The 20,113-nt window shown below is 39.7% G+C and overlaps 1 protein-coding gene across 1 annotated transcript; it reads right to left on the bottom strand.

Annotated features, from left to right (window-relative positions):
- Window positions 1-9,538: 9,538 nt before the first annotated feature.
- Window positions 9,539-10,117, bottom strand: LOC133785114 (uncharacterized). The gene has a single exon (XM_062224369.1). It carries the CDS (start codon window positions 10,115-10,117, stop codon window positions 9,539-9,541), a length of 579 nt encoding a protein of 192 aa, XP_062080353.1.
- Window positions 10,118-20,113: the final 9,996 nt, after the last annotated feature.

Below are 20,113 nucleotides of genomic sequence, written 5' to 3'. Positions count from 1 at the left end.
AAACAGAGATACTCAAATCAGGTTGAAAAACATACCTCCTAGATAAAAGAAGTGATAGATTTCAGGGACACACGCACACATATGATATGTACCTTTGTTTTTGCTGCTAGTAGGGATTTTGATATACTTATTAAGATATATAGTAGGGATTTTGATTCCAAACAAGAACAAACAGTGACTATTTAAGAAAAATGCTCAACCTGAAGCTAAGAACACACATGTATGTATATATAAATCATCCAACTAATCCCCAACAACCCATAAATCATTTACTTGTATTAAAGCTGTTTGTTGAAGTAAGAACTAAATAAATTGATAAGATAAGTATATTTGTTCAAGTAAAACTGAAATAACCCCAAAAAAATCAAACACCAACTCTAATGAATGAAAGCCAAGGAAGGAAGAGCTTACCCCACAGCTCAACAACATTTTCCAATTTCTAAAAACAAAATCTGAAATAGAATGGACTAGAGAGACGTTAGGGCAAGAGATTGAAATAAAATAGAAAGATTCAGATTTTACCCAAAATTGTAGAAAAAAAAGATGAGAGACTTGGATTTCTAAGAGAAAAATCTAAAATGACAGAGAGTAATCTATATTCATAATTCTACTTTGGTTAGGAGTGCCCAGCAAGAGTAATAGTTGCCCACTTAATTGCTACATTGTACCTAAAGATATGAAATGATAAAAGAAAAATTATGCCAGGCATAAAGAGTATAAGCAAGGGAAAATGATTTCACAGCACAATAAGATTAAAACAAGAGGAATTATGTATATGTATAAGACAATGTACAGACATGGGTTTCACAAGTCTATTAAAAGTAGGGATAAGTATATTGTTGGTTCAATAACAAACATAGAAAGCTAGATCAAGGTTATATGTACAGAGAAGATTCACTTCATCATGGTGAGCTCTATTAATAAATCAAGTTCAAACAAACACTCAATTGAAATTTGTAATGTGTCTTGACAAAAATTGATTGGCTCGGACAATATTCAATATTCAAATTTATTACTTACATAAACTATATTCAATTGTATAAAATTCCCGGTCATGACGACATATATATTTATTTTCTTCATCATTTATAATTTGTATGTTCATCCAAAATCATAAATCATAGAATTATAAAAGTAATGACAACCAAGGTGAACAAACAAGCATATACACAAAGGCAAACTGCCCAAACAGAACCAATACAATCCAATCTAGAACCCACCCTCACATTACATACATTTGAAGCTTTTCCAATTAATAGCAAACTTTTCCAATGCTTCGGGCTAATTCCATACACTAAAATATTAAATTATTTTAAAAAATATTAAGATACCAAAGTATAGCAAACAAATTTATTTGACACTTTCAAATTTTATGACTTTGATATAACTTGATATACATATTGTAGTAAATAATTGCATGTTGTAATAATGTAGTCTTTTGCTCAAATATGAATCTTTATATTACATTGAGAGACTTATAAAGATAGATGGTAACACTCACTATGTATAGTTAATATTATAGTAGTGAAGTCCCAGTTATGTGAGATATTCAAAGCCTGAAAAGATTAGTACTATTGTGATGATGATCGTCATATATATGATAGTTTTGTGATCCATCATCTTTAAAGGCATAACCTTATAACTTATATGGTCCAAAAGTTTATATTATACTATTATTGGATATATAGCTAATGTCAAGTAACAAACTAATGAGCCACATAGGCTAGAACTTAGATTGAAGGAAAAGCATAAAGACACATGACTTGATACATAATTCAACACCTACTTGAGGGTGACCTTTACAAGGTAGTTTATTTGGTTAGCATCTTTTTAAGTTTCTTGAAAATTAAACAAGCAATAACAAAGAAAAAAATGCAGAATTATAAAAGTAATGACAACCAAAGTGAACAAACAAGCATATACACAAAGGAAAACTGCCCAAACAGAACCAATACAATCCAATCAAGAACCCACCCTCACATTACATACATTTGAAGCTTTCTTAAGAAAAGCTTGAGATGAGGGACATCTTTCCTGCTATAAACCATATACAACTATATTTAACAAAAGTAATAATCTCTTTAGCTATACAATAAGCTGACAGTGAAAACCCATAAAAAATGCATCTATTCCTATTCCTCCAAATATTATAAACCACTGCAGAAAGAATCATATTCAGAGTTAAACTAAAGTTGTCATTTTTCCTAGCACTAAGTCTAACTGTCCAATCCAAGAACTTAGTGCCCCAAGCAGGAAACCCAATTTTTATTTTTTTTTACTTAGTTCTTTTCCTTAGACATGTGACTTTTAAGTTGAGATATGAAATATTTGATAATTTTGAGGAGTCCTCTCTATCGATTGGGCTTTAAGTTTCTTTATTAATGGTTAAGTTTTCAATACTTATACAGACAAATATACTCTAACATATTCCTAGCTGTAGGTGATTGTATATTCCTATCCTTTTCTTTTTCATTCACGGATGAGAGAAACGAACCTGAGATAGTGGGCGTGAGGCAGAGAACTGATCGTGAGGAAGAGAAGCTCCACTCTGGAGCGTGACTTCGTGAGGCGGAGAAAGAGCTCCACTCTGGAGCGAGTCTTCGTGAGGCAGAGATGAGTTGAGAAGACTTCGTGAGGCGGAGAGACGAGACGAGAGAGAGACTTCGTGAGGCGGAGAGGGCGGAGTGAGTCTTCGTGAGTGAGAGATGGAGGCTGAGAGAAATCTTTAGGGTAACTTAGATTTAGGGAATTTGGCAGATGAGACTAACAAAAAAAAATTCATTTTGGCACCTGAGTTTTATTCATATGGCGCCAAAAAATGTCTTCCGTGTGTTTTTAATCCCCCACCAATAATAGCACTTCTAAATATATGCTATTCTTTAATGTAATATATACTAAATATTGTTGTAGTGTGGAAGAAGCCCGTCCCGTATTGTTGAGGGTTGGACTTAAGGTCAAAGAGGAAATTGACCTCATGAGGGGTATGTTCCAGCCATTTTTTAAGTTTATAAAGGATATAGAGTGCGGCCAGAATTCTATATCCATTGGGAGTAATTTGAAAGGGGGCGACACCAAAATAGTTGGCCACCCCCTGGTAAAAAGAATGTAGAGGGAGGATAGCCCCCGCCTTTATGTGGTATCTGGACCAAGAGCTATAGGCACCCTCGGGAAGGTTAGCTCTTTGGTCAGCAGCTGGGATTGTAAGATTAACTCCTGTAAGAGGATACTTCCTGCAATAATTGGCAAGCATCTGAGGAGTCACTTGGCTGGTGGGGGGAGAGATACCACTTGACATCAGGAAGGTTTTGATGTCGAGGGCGGGCCATGACTTGGATACGAGGGTCTGGGGCCGCATTTTCTCGACCACTGGTTGAGGGAACCCTAGCCTGTGGATCAGGCTGGGCAGGAGAGTTTGGACTGTTTTCGAAGTCCAGTCTTTTCTTGCCTAAGGACTTAGAGCGGGCCATTTGAGGTGGTGATGGACGAGGTCTAGAAGAAGATCGTGAAAATGGAATCTCGTGAACTCGGTCGGTCGGTCGTTCTTCACCTTCGAGCAGCTGGGCAAGAAGATCGTCGTCAATGGGTCTTTCACCTCCCCACAAATCTGGCATTAAAGTCTACAAATAGAAGAATGGGGAGGTGAGGATTAAGAATTTTGAAAGTTTTTTAGAATAACGCTGGTCGAGTATAAAAGTTAAGCTTTTATACAGCAGCATTCTAACAAAAAACTAATTTTTTTCACGCGAACAGTTTGACAAACAGATCAAAAGTGAAAGCAAAAAGTTTTTTGAAAAAGCTTTTTCAACTCCTTTTAGGGCGGGAAAAACCTAGTTTTTCAGCTAGCATAAAAATCGAATTTTCACTTCGATTTTACGTCCTAAGGCCATGATCTTAACTATCAAACTAACTCGTAACTCCCTAGTAACAGAGAAATATCATGCAACATTCAGTATCACCTATTAAACCTCCCTACTGACATGTGTTTCAACCCAGAAATGAATGAACCCAACAGTCGGTCTACAGAAGCATGCACGGCAAAAATATAAAGCGTAAGAGTCCAGAAACTTACCAAAGTGAAGATCGTGGAGATTTGAGGGATTTTCCGGGCGTAAAAGGGGCTCACGGGCTGAATCTTAAAATGCTGAAGAACGGTCTTCCAAGGGAAATAGGAGCTCTGGTGTTAGGGTTTCTTGAAAGAGTGATGGCTTGCGTAAAAAGAAAAAGGAGACTTCAAAGAGGCTATATATATATTTTTGTCCGTAAGCATTAAAAGGAAGTAATCATCAGCTTCCCCTTTTTTGAAGTATGGGGAAGGATGATAGCCATCGAAACGATTACTTGGGAAGCAAAAAGCCGTGATTAGACAAGGGTAGGTTGCTTTTTTCAAGATTGCACGAAGTGTTCTGATAGGTATGGTGGGGTAACCGAAAGGTCGTTCCCTCAAAAGTTTATTTATTGCTCGTAATAAATAAACTTGGGGGGCAAATGTTATCCAAAATACAGGCACGAATGACGTGGCAAGTGACTTCTGGACACGTGGCTGACACTTAGCGGAATTCTGCTAGGGTATCGACCAGAAGAGATATTACAAGCAAAAGGCAGTCGAAGCTTACCTGCGACCAGTATGGTCGCAGGTTCCGCGTATCTCATGATATTTTTATAAAGATATTAGTCAATCCCGAAATTGACTCCCATGATTTCCTGAGTATCCTATTATTTAGGAAAGAATATCTGTAACAAATGAATGTAATCCCCCTTGAGCCTATAAATAGAGAAAGATAGCTCAAGGAAGGGACTTTTTGCCTTCGAATTATTTGAGACTAGAGTGAATCTATTTGACATATTGTATTGTTCTTTAGAGGTTGTTGAAACTCATTGAACCCTAGTTCTTTGATCACTCATTTGAATCCTATATCAATAATAATTCAAGTGGACGTAGGTTATTACCAGATTCTGGGGCCGAACCACTATAATCTCTTGTCTTCTTTATTATTTCGTCATCATATTCTTTCCAACGTGTTTGTCCACATCAAGCAAATTTGACTCCGTGTCAGTTGGCCAAAATCAGGGTCAACACTTAGCAGGTTCGATTCCCACATTCGGACCTACAGGTCATGGACGTCCAAATTGCCAACATGATGGTTAAGAGTGTGTTAGTTGACACTGGGAGATCAGTCAACATCTTGTACAAATCTTCATTGGAGAGGATGAAGTTGTCCGTCAAGGACCTGGTGCCATGCAACCAAACCATATATGGTTTTTCTGACGAAGGGCTCTCGCCAACAGGGTCAATTAGGCTCCCAGTTACAGCAGGAACTGCGCCTGTGAAAGGGACATTACTCACTACTTTTATAGTAGTTGATTGTCCTTTCGCATACAATGCTATAATTGGAAGACCTATTTTGGTCGACCTGCGAGCTATGACCTCGGTTTGGCACCTTGCCATGAAATTCCCAACTGACGCAGGGATAGGATGCGTATTGGGAAACCAACGAGAAGTGAGGGAATGCTACAACTCCTCGATATCTAAGGTGAAGAAAGGTGGCTCGAGAGAAGGTGCCAGAAAAGAGTTGCAGACAACCAATGAAGTACAAGCCCAATCAGGTGATTGCGTCACCAAATAGGGTGTTTCCCAAAGTGAGGATAGTGATTTGGATCCTCGCTTTGGGATTTTGATGAAGAAGTAGGACCCATCGAGGACCTCGAAGAGGTCCAACTCGATGAAGCAAATCCGACCAGGGTTGTGAAAGTCGGTAAAAACTTAGAGACAACAATAAAACAAAAGCTGGTGAATTTTTTTAAGAAGAACTAAGAAGTCTTTGACTGGTCGCATAAAGACATGGTTGGAATAGACCCAGCATTGATCAGCCATGTCCTGAACATAGACAAAATTTTTCCACCAGTGCAATAGAAAAGAAGGCTGCTCGACAAAGATAGATCGAAAGCTTTAAAGGAAGAAGTCGCGAAGTTAAAGGAGAACGGATTCATCAGGGTAGTGCTTTATCCATTGTGGGTCTGTAATCTCATACTATTACCCAAGCAGAAGGGCAAATGGAGAATATGCGTGGATTTCACAGACCTTAAAAAAGCATGCCTGAAAGATTGTTTCCCACTCCCGAGGATCGACCAGGTGGTCGATGCCACTTCAGTGCATGAGATCCTATCATTTATGGATGCATACTCTGGGTACAATCAAATCAGTATCCACCCACCTGATGAGGATCACACTAGCTTACGGACCGATACAGGGCTTTACTGTTACAATCGACTAGTCAATCACATGTTTAAGGAGCTGATCGGTACAAACATGGAAGTATATGTTGATGACATGCTAGTTAAGTCGAAGAAGGTAGAAGAACACATAGGGGACTTGCAAGAGTGCTTCAACATCCTGAACAAGTATCAAATGAAGCTGAATCACTTCAAGATTTCCTTCGGAGTTGGATCAGGGAAATTTTTGGGATTTATAGTAAACTCACAAGGAATTGAAGCTAATCCTAGAAAGGTCAAGGAACTGGTCGATATGAAATCGCCGACGAAGATAAAAGATGTTGAAAGTTTAACCGGGAGATTTGATGCTCTGAGTAGATTTATCTCCAAATCTACAGACAAGTGCATCCCGTTTTTAATCTACTTAGAGGCAATAAGAAATTCTAGTGGACGAAGGAGTGTGAACATGCTTTCCAGGCTTTAAAGTCTCACATGTCGCAGCCACCAATTCTATCTATGCTTGTCAAAAAAGAAACTCTATTCATCTACTTGGCGATCACATAATATGATGCTAGTGATGTTCTAGTAAGAGAGGAGGAAAATGTGCAAAAAGCTCTATATAAGCAAAAGGCTAATAGGGGCAGAACTGCGGTATCCGCCCATTGAAAAATTATCCTACTGTTTGATTTTAGCCTCCAAAAAACTGCGGCCGTATTTCCAAGCTCACCCAATCACAGTTTTAACCGACCAGCCTCTACGAAAAGTTCTGCAGAAGCCAGAAGCCGCAGGCTGATTATTGAAATGGGCGGTTGAACTTGGGCAGTTTGAGATCACTTACTTACCACGAGCAGCAGTAAAAGGACAAGCTCTGGCCGACTTCGTCGCAGAGCTCACTGGGCTTTCAGACAGCAAACAGACAGAAGAGCCTGAACCTCAAAGCCAAACTCCCTCTTCGAAGTTTTTTACAAACGGTTCTTCTAATTAGCACCACGCTGGAGCTGGAGTGATTTTATTAATGCGTGAAGGACATCGATTCCACTGTTCAATCAGATTCAACTTCACAACGTCCAACAACGAAGCAGAGTATGAAGCACTGCTCGCCGGGTTACAATTAGCCAGAGACATGAACATAAAGTTCCTTGAAATATATAGTGACTCCCAGTTGGTGGTTAAGAAAATTACTAGAGAATATCAAGCTCGAGGTCTGAAGATGGTTTCTTACTTGAATAAAGCAAAGAATTCATTGGCACAGTTTGAAAGATATACTCTATTGCAAGTACCTAGCGGCCATAACTCAAACGCTGATGCCTTGGCCAAACTAGCGAGTGCGAAGGATGCCGACACGCTGAACATAGTGCCCGTTGAACGGCTGCCCGTGCCTAGCATCAGCACAGAAGAGACTTCTCTGGTCATTCAGACAGCAGATGCTTGGATGGCACCTTTCACTGAGTACTTGACGCATGGAGTGTTGCCTATGGACAGAAACAAAGCTAGGACCCTCCAGAGGCAAGCTGCTCAGTTTATCCTGGTCGATGGAATTCTGTACCAAAGGGGGTACTCAATGCCACTCCTAAGGCGTGTCTCGAAGGAAAAGGCAGCAGAATTGATGTGAGAGGTCCATAAAGGTTTTTGCGGAGATCACGCTGGGGGGCAGAGTTTATCGAAAAAGATCCTAAGGCAAGGGTACTTTTGGCCAACATTAAATGAATACTCGATGGAATTTGTTCAAAAATGTGACAAGTGTTAGAGATTCTCCAAGATTCTGCGAGCAGCCCCTAATGAGCAAAAACAGATGCAAAGTTCATGGTTGTTCGCAGTATGGGGAATACACCTAATGGGGTCTTTGCCCACAGGAAAGGGCGGCGTTAAATACGTTGTAGTGGCTGTCAATTACTTAACAAAGTGGGCTGAAGTTGAGCCACTTGCAACCATAACGACCAAGAAAGTTCTGGACTTTGTGGTCAAGAATATAGTATGTCGATATGGGTTACCAAGAAAAATTGTCTCAGACAACGGCACACAGTTTGATAGTGATCTGTTCACGGATTTTTGCGAGCGGCATGGAATTATAAAAAGATTTTCTTCAATTGCTCACCCATAGAAAAACAGGCAAGTCTAGGCTGTCAATAAAACGCTAAAAGATACTCTGAAGAAAAGGCTTGAAGAAGCAAAAGGGGCATGGCCAAAGTAGCTGCCTGAAGTCCTTTGGTCATACAGAACATCCCATCGAACAACAACAGGCCATACTCCATTCTCCTTGGCCTATTGATATGAAGCTATGTTGCCTGTTGAATTAGATCCGCCATTGCATTGGAGGATGACATATGATTAAGGCTTTAATAGCCAGTTATTAATGGAATCTTTGGATTTGGTCGATGAAAGGCGCGAGCAAGCCCATCTCCGAGTAGCAGCTTACCAGCAAAAGTTCGCCCGGTATTTCAACTCTAAATGTGGGAGATCTGGTACTTAGAAGAGTTTTCCTTAACACCCACGATCAAGCTGCTGGAGTACTCGGACCTAACTAGGAAGGACCATACCAAATCGAAGAAGTCCTCCATCCAGGCATTTATAAACTTGCTCGCTTAAATGGAGATCTCATTCCTCGCTATTGGAATAGAGAACACCTGCGCAAGTACTATCAGTAAACAATTCTTCTTAAAGAATTGGCTTGTATTAATTTTACTTTTTACAAGTTTATGAACAAGGGTTAGTCATTCTTGTGACTGATCGCTTATAAGTGTAAGATCTATTTTTGATCACTCGTACAGACGTGATTGCACATTTATTACGAGAAATAAAAGGGACTGTGCGTAGCCAGTCAATCTTGCCAACTATTGTATTTATTACAAGTATTTGCTCATTACATGTGTTTTTTTGCTATATTATCATTCGAAAATTTAGGTTACGAGCAGTGATGTTCGAACAGGTCTTGGTCAAGGCAAGTGACCGTGGACCTAAATCTCCTCAATCACTTGGGGGGCATATAAGCTGTCTAGTAAGAAAAACATATCAATAGGTATGTAAACACAGGAGAAAAATAAGTGAAAGCATACTACGGTACTTAGGGTATTTTTCAAAATTTTGTTATTTTGTTAAATCAAACCATAGTGCTATGCTAAGTTTGGTCATGCGTATAAATGTTATAATAAAATGCAAATATTATAATATCAAAAGCAAAATCCTTTACACCGCGAGAAGTCACTGCTCGGATGTAATTGTCTATTAAAAGGAAAGTTGCTCGTGCAGCAATAAAAATTGTTTTGACATCACAAAATGTAGTTCATGTGTCTTAAACTACAGGTTAAAATTAAAGAAAAACAAGGAAAAATTATGAAGCAGCAGGAGGGTCATGAGGAGTTTGCTGGTCGACAGAGGTCGCAGCTTCCTCTTCCACGCCGTCAATGCTCATAGCCAAGGAGATTTCGGGGGAGGCTGGGATTTTTGCTCTCTCCTCTTCCTCCAAATGAGCAAGGCTCCATTTTATTTTAGTTTCGCTCATGCGCTCGGAGAGATAGCTGAAGTCTGCCTCGCAGTTGTGTTTCCAGAATGTGTAGAAGTAGTTAGAGGTGGCTCCCTTATACCTCTCCAAGTTGCTGTCATTGGTCTTCTCGAGCTCTTTGATGCGCCCCTCCAGCCCTTCAGTTTCCTTCCTGCTAGCGATTAGGTCATCCTCAAGCTTTTTGGCTTCTTGGAAGTTAAGTTTAGAAGCCTCCCTAAACTTCTCTTTTACTGCAAGGGCTTTGGTCAGGGTAGCCTGAAACGTCTTCAGTTGTTCGGCTAGCTTGATGTTTTGATTGAGCAGTTCTGTGTTTTTCCCCTCAAGCATCTTGACCTTCTCAACATGCCTGGCATCGAAATCTATGAATTGAGTAATCAAAGCCCCCGTGCGGCGCCAGCTGGCAGCCATAGTCAGCATTCCCTGCGATCAGACAAAAAGATAAGGTGATGGAAGAAAATGACAAGATAAATAAATAAAGCTCAGTAATAGACAACAGCTTACACTGCCTATTTCTTTCAGTGCTCGATTAATTATCTGGTCGGCCTCCATGGAGTCAGTGTTGATGATTGTAATGCCCCGAAATCCCTAATGCAGTTTAATGGCTGGATTAGTAGGTCGGGAGGGCCATAATTGTTTAATTATGCCATTAAATGATTATAAGCATGTTTATGTGAATTATATTATAATATAATGTTAAATGCATGCATGTGGGTCCACATTTGATTATTAGAGCATTTTGGCAATTTGGCCCGTTGAGGGCACATTTGTGTATTTTGGTGCATATTGTGATTTATGGATGAGATCCCATTATTATGGAGATATATTCGAGCTATTTGGCATGAGACGGTCTTATATTATAAATTAGCGGTTTTGTCATAACGAGGTCAATTATTGGGATATTGGGTAATGAGAATGTTTATTTGATGATGAATTGGGAGTTATTGAGATCAAGAGGAAATTCTGGGAGTTTTGACTATTTTGCCCCTGAGGATGTTTTTGGGACCCCGAGCATTAGGTTTTATTTGAGGTTACTTAAGCCTGAAGTAGTTCGTCAGATAGAACCATACGTTAAGAAAACACTTTTTGTCTCTCCCGTTAACATTTGTGAGGTTCGTGACAATTTCGAAGAAATTTTGAGTTCTAGGAGTCGGAATCAAGTGAGGATCGAGGCATAGCGATCCTAGGAAAGATTAGAAGCTTCTTGACCGAAAGACTTAACGAGAAACAACCCAATCAAAGGTAATCTAAGCTTTAAGTTTAGATTTTTTAGAGTTTCTAAGCTTTGAATTGGATTTTGTGAATCGATGAGTTTTTGGTTCGTTTGAGCTTTAGGATTTGATGATTTTGGATCATTGGATGTTTGGGAACTTTGATTTTTGGATTTGGAAGTGTTTAGGTATGTTTTTGGAAGATTTCAAATGAAGAAAAATGAAGTTATGGCAGGTTCCCAGGTGGGGGCCGCGACCCAAGCTCGAAGAAGCAGGAGGAGAAGTTTTGTCTATGCTGGGCACCGCGACACTGAGTAGTGGGCGCCGCGGCCCTTGCTCCTGGTGTGGCTAGAGTCGTGGTTCAAGGTTCTAGGGCCACGACTCAGGAAGGGTTTTGAGGCCAATTGGGTGTTTGATCATGGGAACTCAGTTTTAGGCCTTAGGATCGCTCCTACTACCCGGATTAGTGGGATTCGATGTCCCGGAGGCTAGATCTTGGTTTGGGAACCTTTGTTATTCATTTTATTGATGGTGTCACATATTTTCTTATGACTAGGTGACCGCTAAGGAACTTAAAGGTTGATCATTCTCAAGGGTCGTTTTTATATTAACTCTCGCTCGAATTAGAGGTAAGAAAACTGCACCTTGTATACATGACATACGTTGTTGTTGTTGAGGCATGTTGGTTATTAAATGTGGACATTGATTGTATATTAAATGCTTAGCAAATCTTGCTTATTTGTGTATGGCACTGATTAGTCAGGGTCGACATTGGTCGCATATTACTGACTTGAGAGTCAGAAACGGCATAAGCGTCCTGAACGCAGGGCCAATAAAAGATTAGATCTAATCGATATCAGCGTTGAATGACTCTAGGAGCATTAGTGCTGGACCGACCCTAAGGTCGATGAAAATTATAAGCGCTTGACTAGTCTAGGACTAGTTACTCAGAGCCAGGGGCTAAGGCCTAGGTGACTGCTTGTCACGTGGCTAGGGAGCAGAATCCCATGGTTATGACTCTATGGTCATGCGGTAGGTTATATTGGTGACTAGTTCATCAAACACCTGTCTTGATAAGCTAGTGAAAGGATCACTTATTTGTAAAGCCCAGGTGACCCTATCGTCACATGGCCAAAGGGACTGGAACCCACCTTAGTGACTTTTCAACTGTCACTCATTTATTTTTGACTGAGAGTCTTGAATGATTATTATGATCATTGTTGATATTATATTCATGCAATATTGTGTTTTCTTGCTGGGCCTTGGCTCATGGGTTCTATGTGGTGCAGGTAAAGGGAAAGAAAAGCACACCCAGCCTTGAGTGGAGAGCTTAGGTGGTGCTGTGCACATATGCGGCCGCTTGACCACCACGACCAAGGAGTTCTTAGAGGAACTAGGGGGTTTACCCTATTTTTGCCGCTTAGGTCGGCGGGTTTGTAAATTTGAAACTGTAATGACCATTTTGAGTTGTAAATAACTTGTAAATGTTTTTATGGGCCCATGAACAATTTTATGTTTCAAATAAAATATATCCTTTCCTTTTGATTGGTTTTCCACCTTAACCTATTAATAACACCTAGAAGCACATTTTTAACCAAAGAACTCGGGTAGCGAGTTAAATTCACGGTTCATCGTTTACCGTAACGGTCTTGGGGTAACTAGGGTTTTACAATGATGGCCTCTCAGCTACGTTGGTGCTTCGACAGTTTGGACATTCTCTCTTTGGCCAAGCTAACCACGACATTTGTGAGGACATCTCCAGTTTGGTCAGGAGGTGTCTGGTCGACAGGTGCTGGTGGAAGAGGGTTCTGGTCAGCTGGTGCTGGGGGAGACGTCTAGTTGAGGGGAGATGGAGGGGGTGTTGTTTCCTTTGAAGAACTGCTGCTGGAGGGACCCCAGTTCGAGCTGTTTTGGTGTGACCTGCTCTCCTTCTTCTTTCTCGAAGGAGCGACAGGTACGCTGTAGAGTTTGAACATGACTTCAGATGACATATCTGCAAGTAAGAAAACATATGAACAATTAGACAATATGAATAGATGTACTTACTACATCAAGGAAACAAGAGCAGGGAAATCGTAAGTAAAATACTCGAGCTATAACTACTGGTCGCTACATTATTTACTGTACTACCGCTACACTCACTCACTGTATGGAAAAAATCTGAATTTAAATGGGGTGTGTGTTTAAAGTTGCCTTCCCTGTCAAATAAATGACAGGGAATGGGAAAACTGTCTAAGAGTGAGAAGATAGTACCGTTCTCATCTGAACATTCGAGAATGGGCGCAGGGTGTTCGGAAACCTTCTTTTTATCCTTTCCCGAAGGAGGAGGGGCGGTAGCTACTTGTGGGGTGCTAGAGGGTTCCCTAATAGTCACTCCCGTTGGCCTTCTCGGAGGTTGTGACATGTCTTGGTGCTGGTCGGGAACTTCTCCACCAGTGGCACTCCCCGCAGTTGATTCCCTCACGTCCTGGTGAGGGGCCAAAAGGCCAACCAGCCTTAAATTGTTTTCCGTGACCAGCCCTTTGACGCTTTTTTCTATATTCATCATGCTGGCCAAGGAAGCTACTCATATCTCGATTTCTTGAGTAGGAGCTGGTCGGCGCCACAGAACTGAAGGGCACTAAAATTCTAAAGAATGTGCAAAAAAACTAAAAGAAAGTAAGCGATCAGACAATAAAGAAATTACCTCATTGAGTGAAGGCTAGATTGTTGGCGACAAGGTCAGTTGTTAAAAAGTACTCCTGGAAGTACTTTCCTACGTTGGACTTGTAGGTAGTCTCACTCAGGAAGGTGCGAGCCGATTCATGGTGATAAAAATTGAAGAACCCCATGTGGTTGTGATTGGGGTTGGACTTGAGATCAAATAGGTAATTGATCTCATGTGATGTAGGCACATGCCACTTCTTGTGGCTGTACAGGATATAGAGAGCAGAAAGCACTCTATATCCGTTTGGGGTGATTTGGAAGGGGGAGACCTCGAAATAGTTAGCCACCCCCTGGAAGAATGGATGAAGAGGCAAGGTTGCCCCTGCCTCAATATGGTATCTCAACCAGGTGCTGTAGGCGCCCCCAGGCAAGTTTTCTTGCTGGTCAATGGAAGGTTTATTTAGGGTTATCCCAGAAAGTCCATACTTTTTGAGATAATTCCCTACCATCCTAACAGTAATGTTTCTAGAAGGTACCACGCACCATTCGAACTTTGGTCGAAGGATGTCCTGGAGGTGGGCCTTTGTTTGGATTTCTGGCTGGGAGGTGTTTTCGGGTGGAGGTCTGGTCAAAGGATTTTCAGCCTGAGGAGTAGGCTGTTTGGCAGAAAGAGTGTTTGTTTGCCTTTTCTTTTGAGAAGTGAATTTTACTCGACCCATGTTTTGTGGTATGGTCGAAGGATTATCTGAAGGGTTGTGAGAGAAAGGAATTTCTCGGATTAGCAACGATAGCTATACTTCGTCTTCGAGAAGTTGGGCTAGCAGGTCGTCGTCGATTAGCCTCTCACCTCCCCACGGATCTTGCATGAAAATCTGCGAGCAGAGAAGGGGAGATGAGAATCTACGGCCAAAAGACCAAGAAGTGTGAAAGTTGGAATAACGTTTCTCCTGTATAAAAGTTATGCTTTTATACGACCAGTAACATTCTAACAAAAATACTAAATTCTATGCGAACAGTTTGAAAAATTTATTAAAAAGCATACGTGAGGAAAAACTTTTCTACTTTGAAGGGGGGGGGGGGGGAAACCCAATTTTTCTACAAGCTTAAAAATCAAATTTTTACTTCGATTTTATGCCCTAAATTAATAATCCTAACTACCAAACTGATTCCTAACCCCTGCAAAGTGTTATTTTCCTATAATATTAGGCTCAGATCTACGTGCCCTATTTACCCCAAAGCAATTTCTTCAAGAACGTTCAAGAACTCAGAATCTGAAACGGATGTAAAATAGTTATGGCATGGCATTTCAACAACTAAGAGTTTTGAGATACTTACTTAGATGAATATTGGAGTGAATATCAGAGATGCTAAGTCGAGTAGCTGGGCAAAAACTCCGTGGATCGTCGAGGTCGTCTGGGTTTATGAAGTTTTCTGCGTATTTTTCTTTAGTGTTGTTGAGGAGAAAGTGAAAAGTAAAAAGTAAATGGATGATTTTGAGGGGTTATTTATATTGCTTGGGGAGCAGTTACAAAGGTAATCATAAGGGGTAACTTACCGAGGCATGGGTAAGTGTAATAGCCATCAAACCACTTTTGGGAAGCTGCAATGATGTGATTGGTTGCCTTTTTCGAGAAGGCATGGACGACTCTGACAGATTTGATGGGGCATACAAAAGGACGGTCACCAAAGTTTACTTTATGCTGGTCACAGTAAAATAAACTTGGGGGCAAATGTTTATGATGACGTGGCAGGATTTTCTTACACGTGGCTGGCACGTGGCAGTTTCGAGTGAATGGATCCTATTCGACCATCGACCAAAGAATCTTTAATTCATCAAGTCTCACGATTAAGTGGCGACCAATCTGGTCGCATACTTTCATTTATTTCCTTTGGGATATGCAATCTTGTAATAAGTACATTTATTATATTTTCTTTTATTACCTTAATACGCAAATCTTAATTGTAATTAAGGCCCATCGACCCATGTAACCTCCTTGAGCCTATAAATAAGAATCAAAGGGGCTCAAGGAAGGGACTTTCAGACTTTTGATCTTTGTATTCAGAGAGAAAAACATAGTGTGATTATCCACCGAAATTGTAATCCTCCCAAGGCTTGTGAAACTCGTGAAACCTAGTTCATTGATCACAATATTGGGATTTAATATCAATAAGAACACGAAGTGGCGTAGGTCATTACCATTCGATTGGGATCGAACCACTATAAATCGTTTGTGTCATTTGCTTTCCATTTAATTTTCTTCTAGTTTTCCTCTCGTTCTTTGTCGTTTATCTGACTCCGTGTCGTTGACCAATCCGAGGGTGAACACATACTTATACGAAACTAACTCAGCTCACCATGAGTGCCAAATAAGGATGCCTAGTGTCAACCTACAAGGGGGAAAGTAAGGGGGTGAGTTAAAAGCCAAGTAAGGAAGTACAAACACGATGTAAATGCATAAGTGACCTATCTCATACATGCTTAACATACTTTCTTATGGCAATCATTATTAACATAAGTCATAATCATAAACATGAGACTATTTGCGACATAAGTATAATTATACATTATATAATCATAATCATAAACATAAAATCAATTGCAACATAAGCATAAACATAAATCATAAAATCATGGCACCCCTATTGTCCAATGATCATTATAAGAAAACAACATAAGATCATTGCTCCCTTATTATTCAATAATCAGCAACATAAGAATACAACAAAAGATCATGGCTGCCATATTCTCAAATAATCACATGTGACTCTCCTTTTTGTCACTTACACGGCATCCCTATTGTCCATGTTTTCACCTGGCACCCCTATTGTCCAGAATCTTAGGCACATTTTCCTTTATAATGTTGCAGCACAAGACTAAGAAAACACGAAAAAAATCCATACATATCTCATAACTAGAGTCCATTCAGAAACAAAACAGAAATCTAGCTAACTTCCTTACCTCAAGTCCAAGCACAAAACCTGAAAAGCACAGAACCACTTCCTTAAAAGCCTAAACATAGCATGTACAATTTTGTATCAATCACAATTCACACTCACACAAGCATATCACAAAATTTTGCATGAACTTTATACACTTGCTAGATGCCTATGCCAAAACCTATAGGTTACAAAGAATTTCACAAAACTCATAATACATGAAATACCACTTACCATGCAACTATTTGTACATAAAATCATATGTTTAATAACATACGAATTTTAAACAAATCCAAACTTGAAATTCTAGGCCTGGCCGAAATGTAAAAAAAAAAATGTGACACTTTGTTTTACAAAATTTTGACCAAAACTCATGTTTCACATTACCTAAAACTCATATCATGTTTGAATAAAATTTAAAAAGAATCTCTAAGGACCTAAAAGTTGGTAAAAAGGACTACTAATACTCACAGTTTTAATAAACCAATTTCTAAGCATCTTTTTTAAAAAATAGTTTTCTCGATCTTTAAACCATAAAAATCTGCATGTTTTTATTGAAGAAAATACATTATGAAAATGTAAAAATCATATTTTACATATATTAATTCTAAAAGGTGAATTTTTAAGACATAAATTGTGCAATTTTTAAACTATGGCTACATTACCATAAAATATAAACAAAAAGTCAGCAAGCATTAGTCTATTTAAATATCCACATATTCATGTTTAATCATTATAACCTAGCATGTTCCTATATTTTCATGCATTCTAAAATACAATTAGCATGCATCAAATAGTTAAATCATTTCAAAAACATAGAACCCCATAAACAATGCCTTCGCCGAATAGACCATCAAACATAAAGAAATATATGATACCTAATTCAATCATACATCCTCAACACATTATATTTTATATTAATAGAAAAAATGTAACATGCTTTTCCTAATGTTTGGTTCTCATATTCCTTATGATCATGAGGATATGGTTTAATATTTGATCATGCTCATATTCCTTATGTTCAAATCTTAAACCATATCCCCTAATCAAGATACATGTTTTATCAAAATTCAAAAGAATAACATGAACCGAACACTATACTCTTGTTTCTCCAAAATTTAATTAAAACCTAATCATGCTTCTAACAAGAGATATTCGTCAAACCATATGATCAAACATAGATATATTTTCTCAAAACATCAAATACTAATCCATGACCATAAACAAGAATCAAATAAACATTAAATCATCTAAAAGGGTAGGGAATCCCATTACCGCCTTGGAAGTGTTCAAGAACACAAAGAAAATCAATCCTTAGGAACCCCACTTATGCATTAATTTAGACCAAAACCCTTCAATTCTAGACTGTTAGACTTGTAGAAAGTAGCTAAATGGCTGAGTACAAAAAATCTTAATTTAACCAATATAAATATAACTAAATGGCATAAATAAAACATAAATATATGTCCATAACTCCTCCAAACTGAAAGGCCACGTTTTGGGAGGTTAACTAGCCATTTAAATTGCTTTAATAACATTAACTAGGATTTGATCTCCATTTTGAGTAATTTCTGACTTTATCTTTCCATAATCACCCCTTATATCTAGGATTAGCCCATTAAGTGCTTCTTTGAACCTTCTAGCTCTTGTTCTTGTAATTGGCCCAATTGGAACTTGCAATGACTCTTTTAGTGTTGCTCCTTTGTTCTCATCATTCCCTCCCTCTTGAAAAGGATTTGTCCTCAAATCTTCACCTACATCAAAAGGAGACAAATCAGAAACATTAAAACTTCCACTCACATTATACTCACCTGGAAGGTCTAACTTATATGCATTGTCATTAATCTTTTCCATCACTTGAAATGGCCCATCACCCCTTGGAAGAAGTTTAGATCATCTTTGAATAGGAAATCATTCCTTCCTCATATGCACCCAAACCCAATCACCAGGTTCAAATACAACTTTCTTTCGCCCTTTGTTGGCTTGAGTTGCATATTGTTCTGTCCTCTTCTCAATGTTCTGTCGAACCTTCTCATGAATCTGTTTAACAAAATCAGCTTTCTTTTTTCCATCTAAGTTAGCACGCTCAGTTAAAGGCAATGGAGTTAAATCCAAAGGTGTCAATGGATTAAAACCATACACAATTTCAAAAGGTGAAAACTTAGTTGCATCCCAAAGGATAGGTGATCTACACTTCCTCCCATATAACGTCTCATACGGAGCCACTCCGATAGTCGCCTGATAACTGTTGTTGTATTCAAACTCAATCATTGGGAGATACTTACTCAAAGATCCCCCAAAATCCAGCACATAGGCTCGTAGCATATCCTCTAGTATCTGAATTTTCATCTCGGACTGTCCATCCATCTGAGGATGATATGCGGTTCTAAACTGCAACTGCGTTCCCATAGCCTTCTGCAGACTCTCCCAAAACTTGGAGGTGAAGGTGGGGTCCCTGTCAGATACTATCGACCTCGCAGCCCCATGAAGTCGAACAATTTCCTTCACATACAATTCAGCATACTGCTCCACAGTATAAGTCGTCCTAACAGGCAAGAAGTGGGCGGAATTGGTATACTTATCCACGATCACCCACACTGAATCATGTTGTCTCACGGTCTTCGACAAACCAACCACGAAGTCCATGGTGATATCCTCCCACTTCCACTCTAGAATCCCTAGAGGCTGCAATAACCCTGTTGGCCTTTGATGTTCAGCCCTTACCTGCTGACAAGTTAAACACTTGGCCACATAATCCACCACGTCCCTCTTCTTTCCTGACCACCAATACAAGGTTCTCAAATCTTGGCACATCTTCGTTATACCTAGATGTAAAGAATAGGGAGTGGTAAGAGACTCATCCAGAATCTCTCGTTGAATATCAAAATCCTTTGGAACACAAATCCAACCCTTGTACTTCAAGAGTCCTATCTCTGAAATAGAGAAGTCCTTAGTCGCTCCGGCTAAGATGCTTTCTCTTCGTTCTACTAACTGGGGACCCTTCCCCTGTACCTCTATTACCGTTTCTAGAACATCTGCATCAGTAGTATTTCCAGGGTTCGCGAGCTTTACCCCTAGCTCAATCTATGGTCAAAGTCCTCTAACGAACTTGGTCATCCTTAGAAAGTCAATTGGAACCATTTCTGGTGCAAACTTGGCTAATCGGTCGAACTGCCGAGCATACTCTGCTACTGTTAAGTTGCCCTGTTTCAGACTAGCGAACTCCTCGACCCTTGAAGCGATGACTGCCGAATCGTAGTACTTTTTGTGGAACAGCTCCACAAATCTGGTCCAAGTCATGGTTGCGACATTGGGAGTCTGCTGAACTAAGTCCCACCATATTCTAGCATCTTTCTTAAGCAGAGAAGAAATATAAGATATGCAGTCTGCGTTGCCTATATTCATGTGCGCTAGGATTGGCTCCACATTTCTGAGCCATTCTTTCACCTCGAAGGGGTCTGTTTTCCCTTCAAAGTTCGGAGCGTGTTGCTTACAAAACCGCTCATAAATTGGCTCCATGTGCTGAGCTGGGTATGGTGCATAGTTCGCCATTGGCTATCCCCCATATGGACCAACTTGTTGGGGTGCTTGAGCCATTTACTAAGGCGTTGGT

This window comes from Humulus lupulus, chromosome 6 (genome assembly GCF_963169125.1).
Source record: "Humulus lupulus chromosome 6, drHumLupu1.1, whole genome shotgun sequence".
Lineage (NCBI taxonomy): Eukaryota > Viridiplantae > Streptophyta > Magnoliopsida > Rosales > Cannabaceae > Humulus > Humulus lupulus.
The sequence above is the reverse complement of the archived record's forward strand: the minus strand, read 5'-3'. Positions and strand labels throughout refer to the sequence as shown.

Excerpts from the sequence above, each read along its gene's own strand:
- LOC133785114 (XM_062224369.1), bottom strand. The coding sequence starts at position 10,117 with ATGGCTGCCAGCTGGCGCCGCACGGGGGCTTTGATTACTCAATTCATA.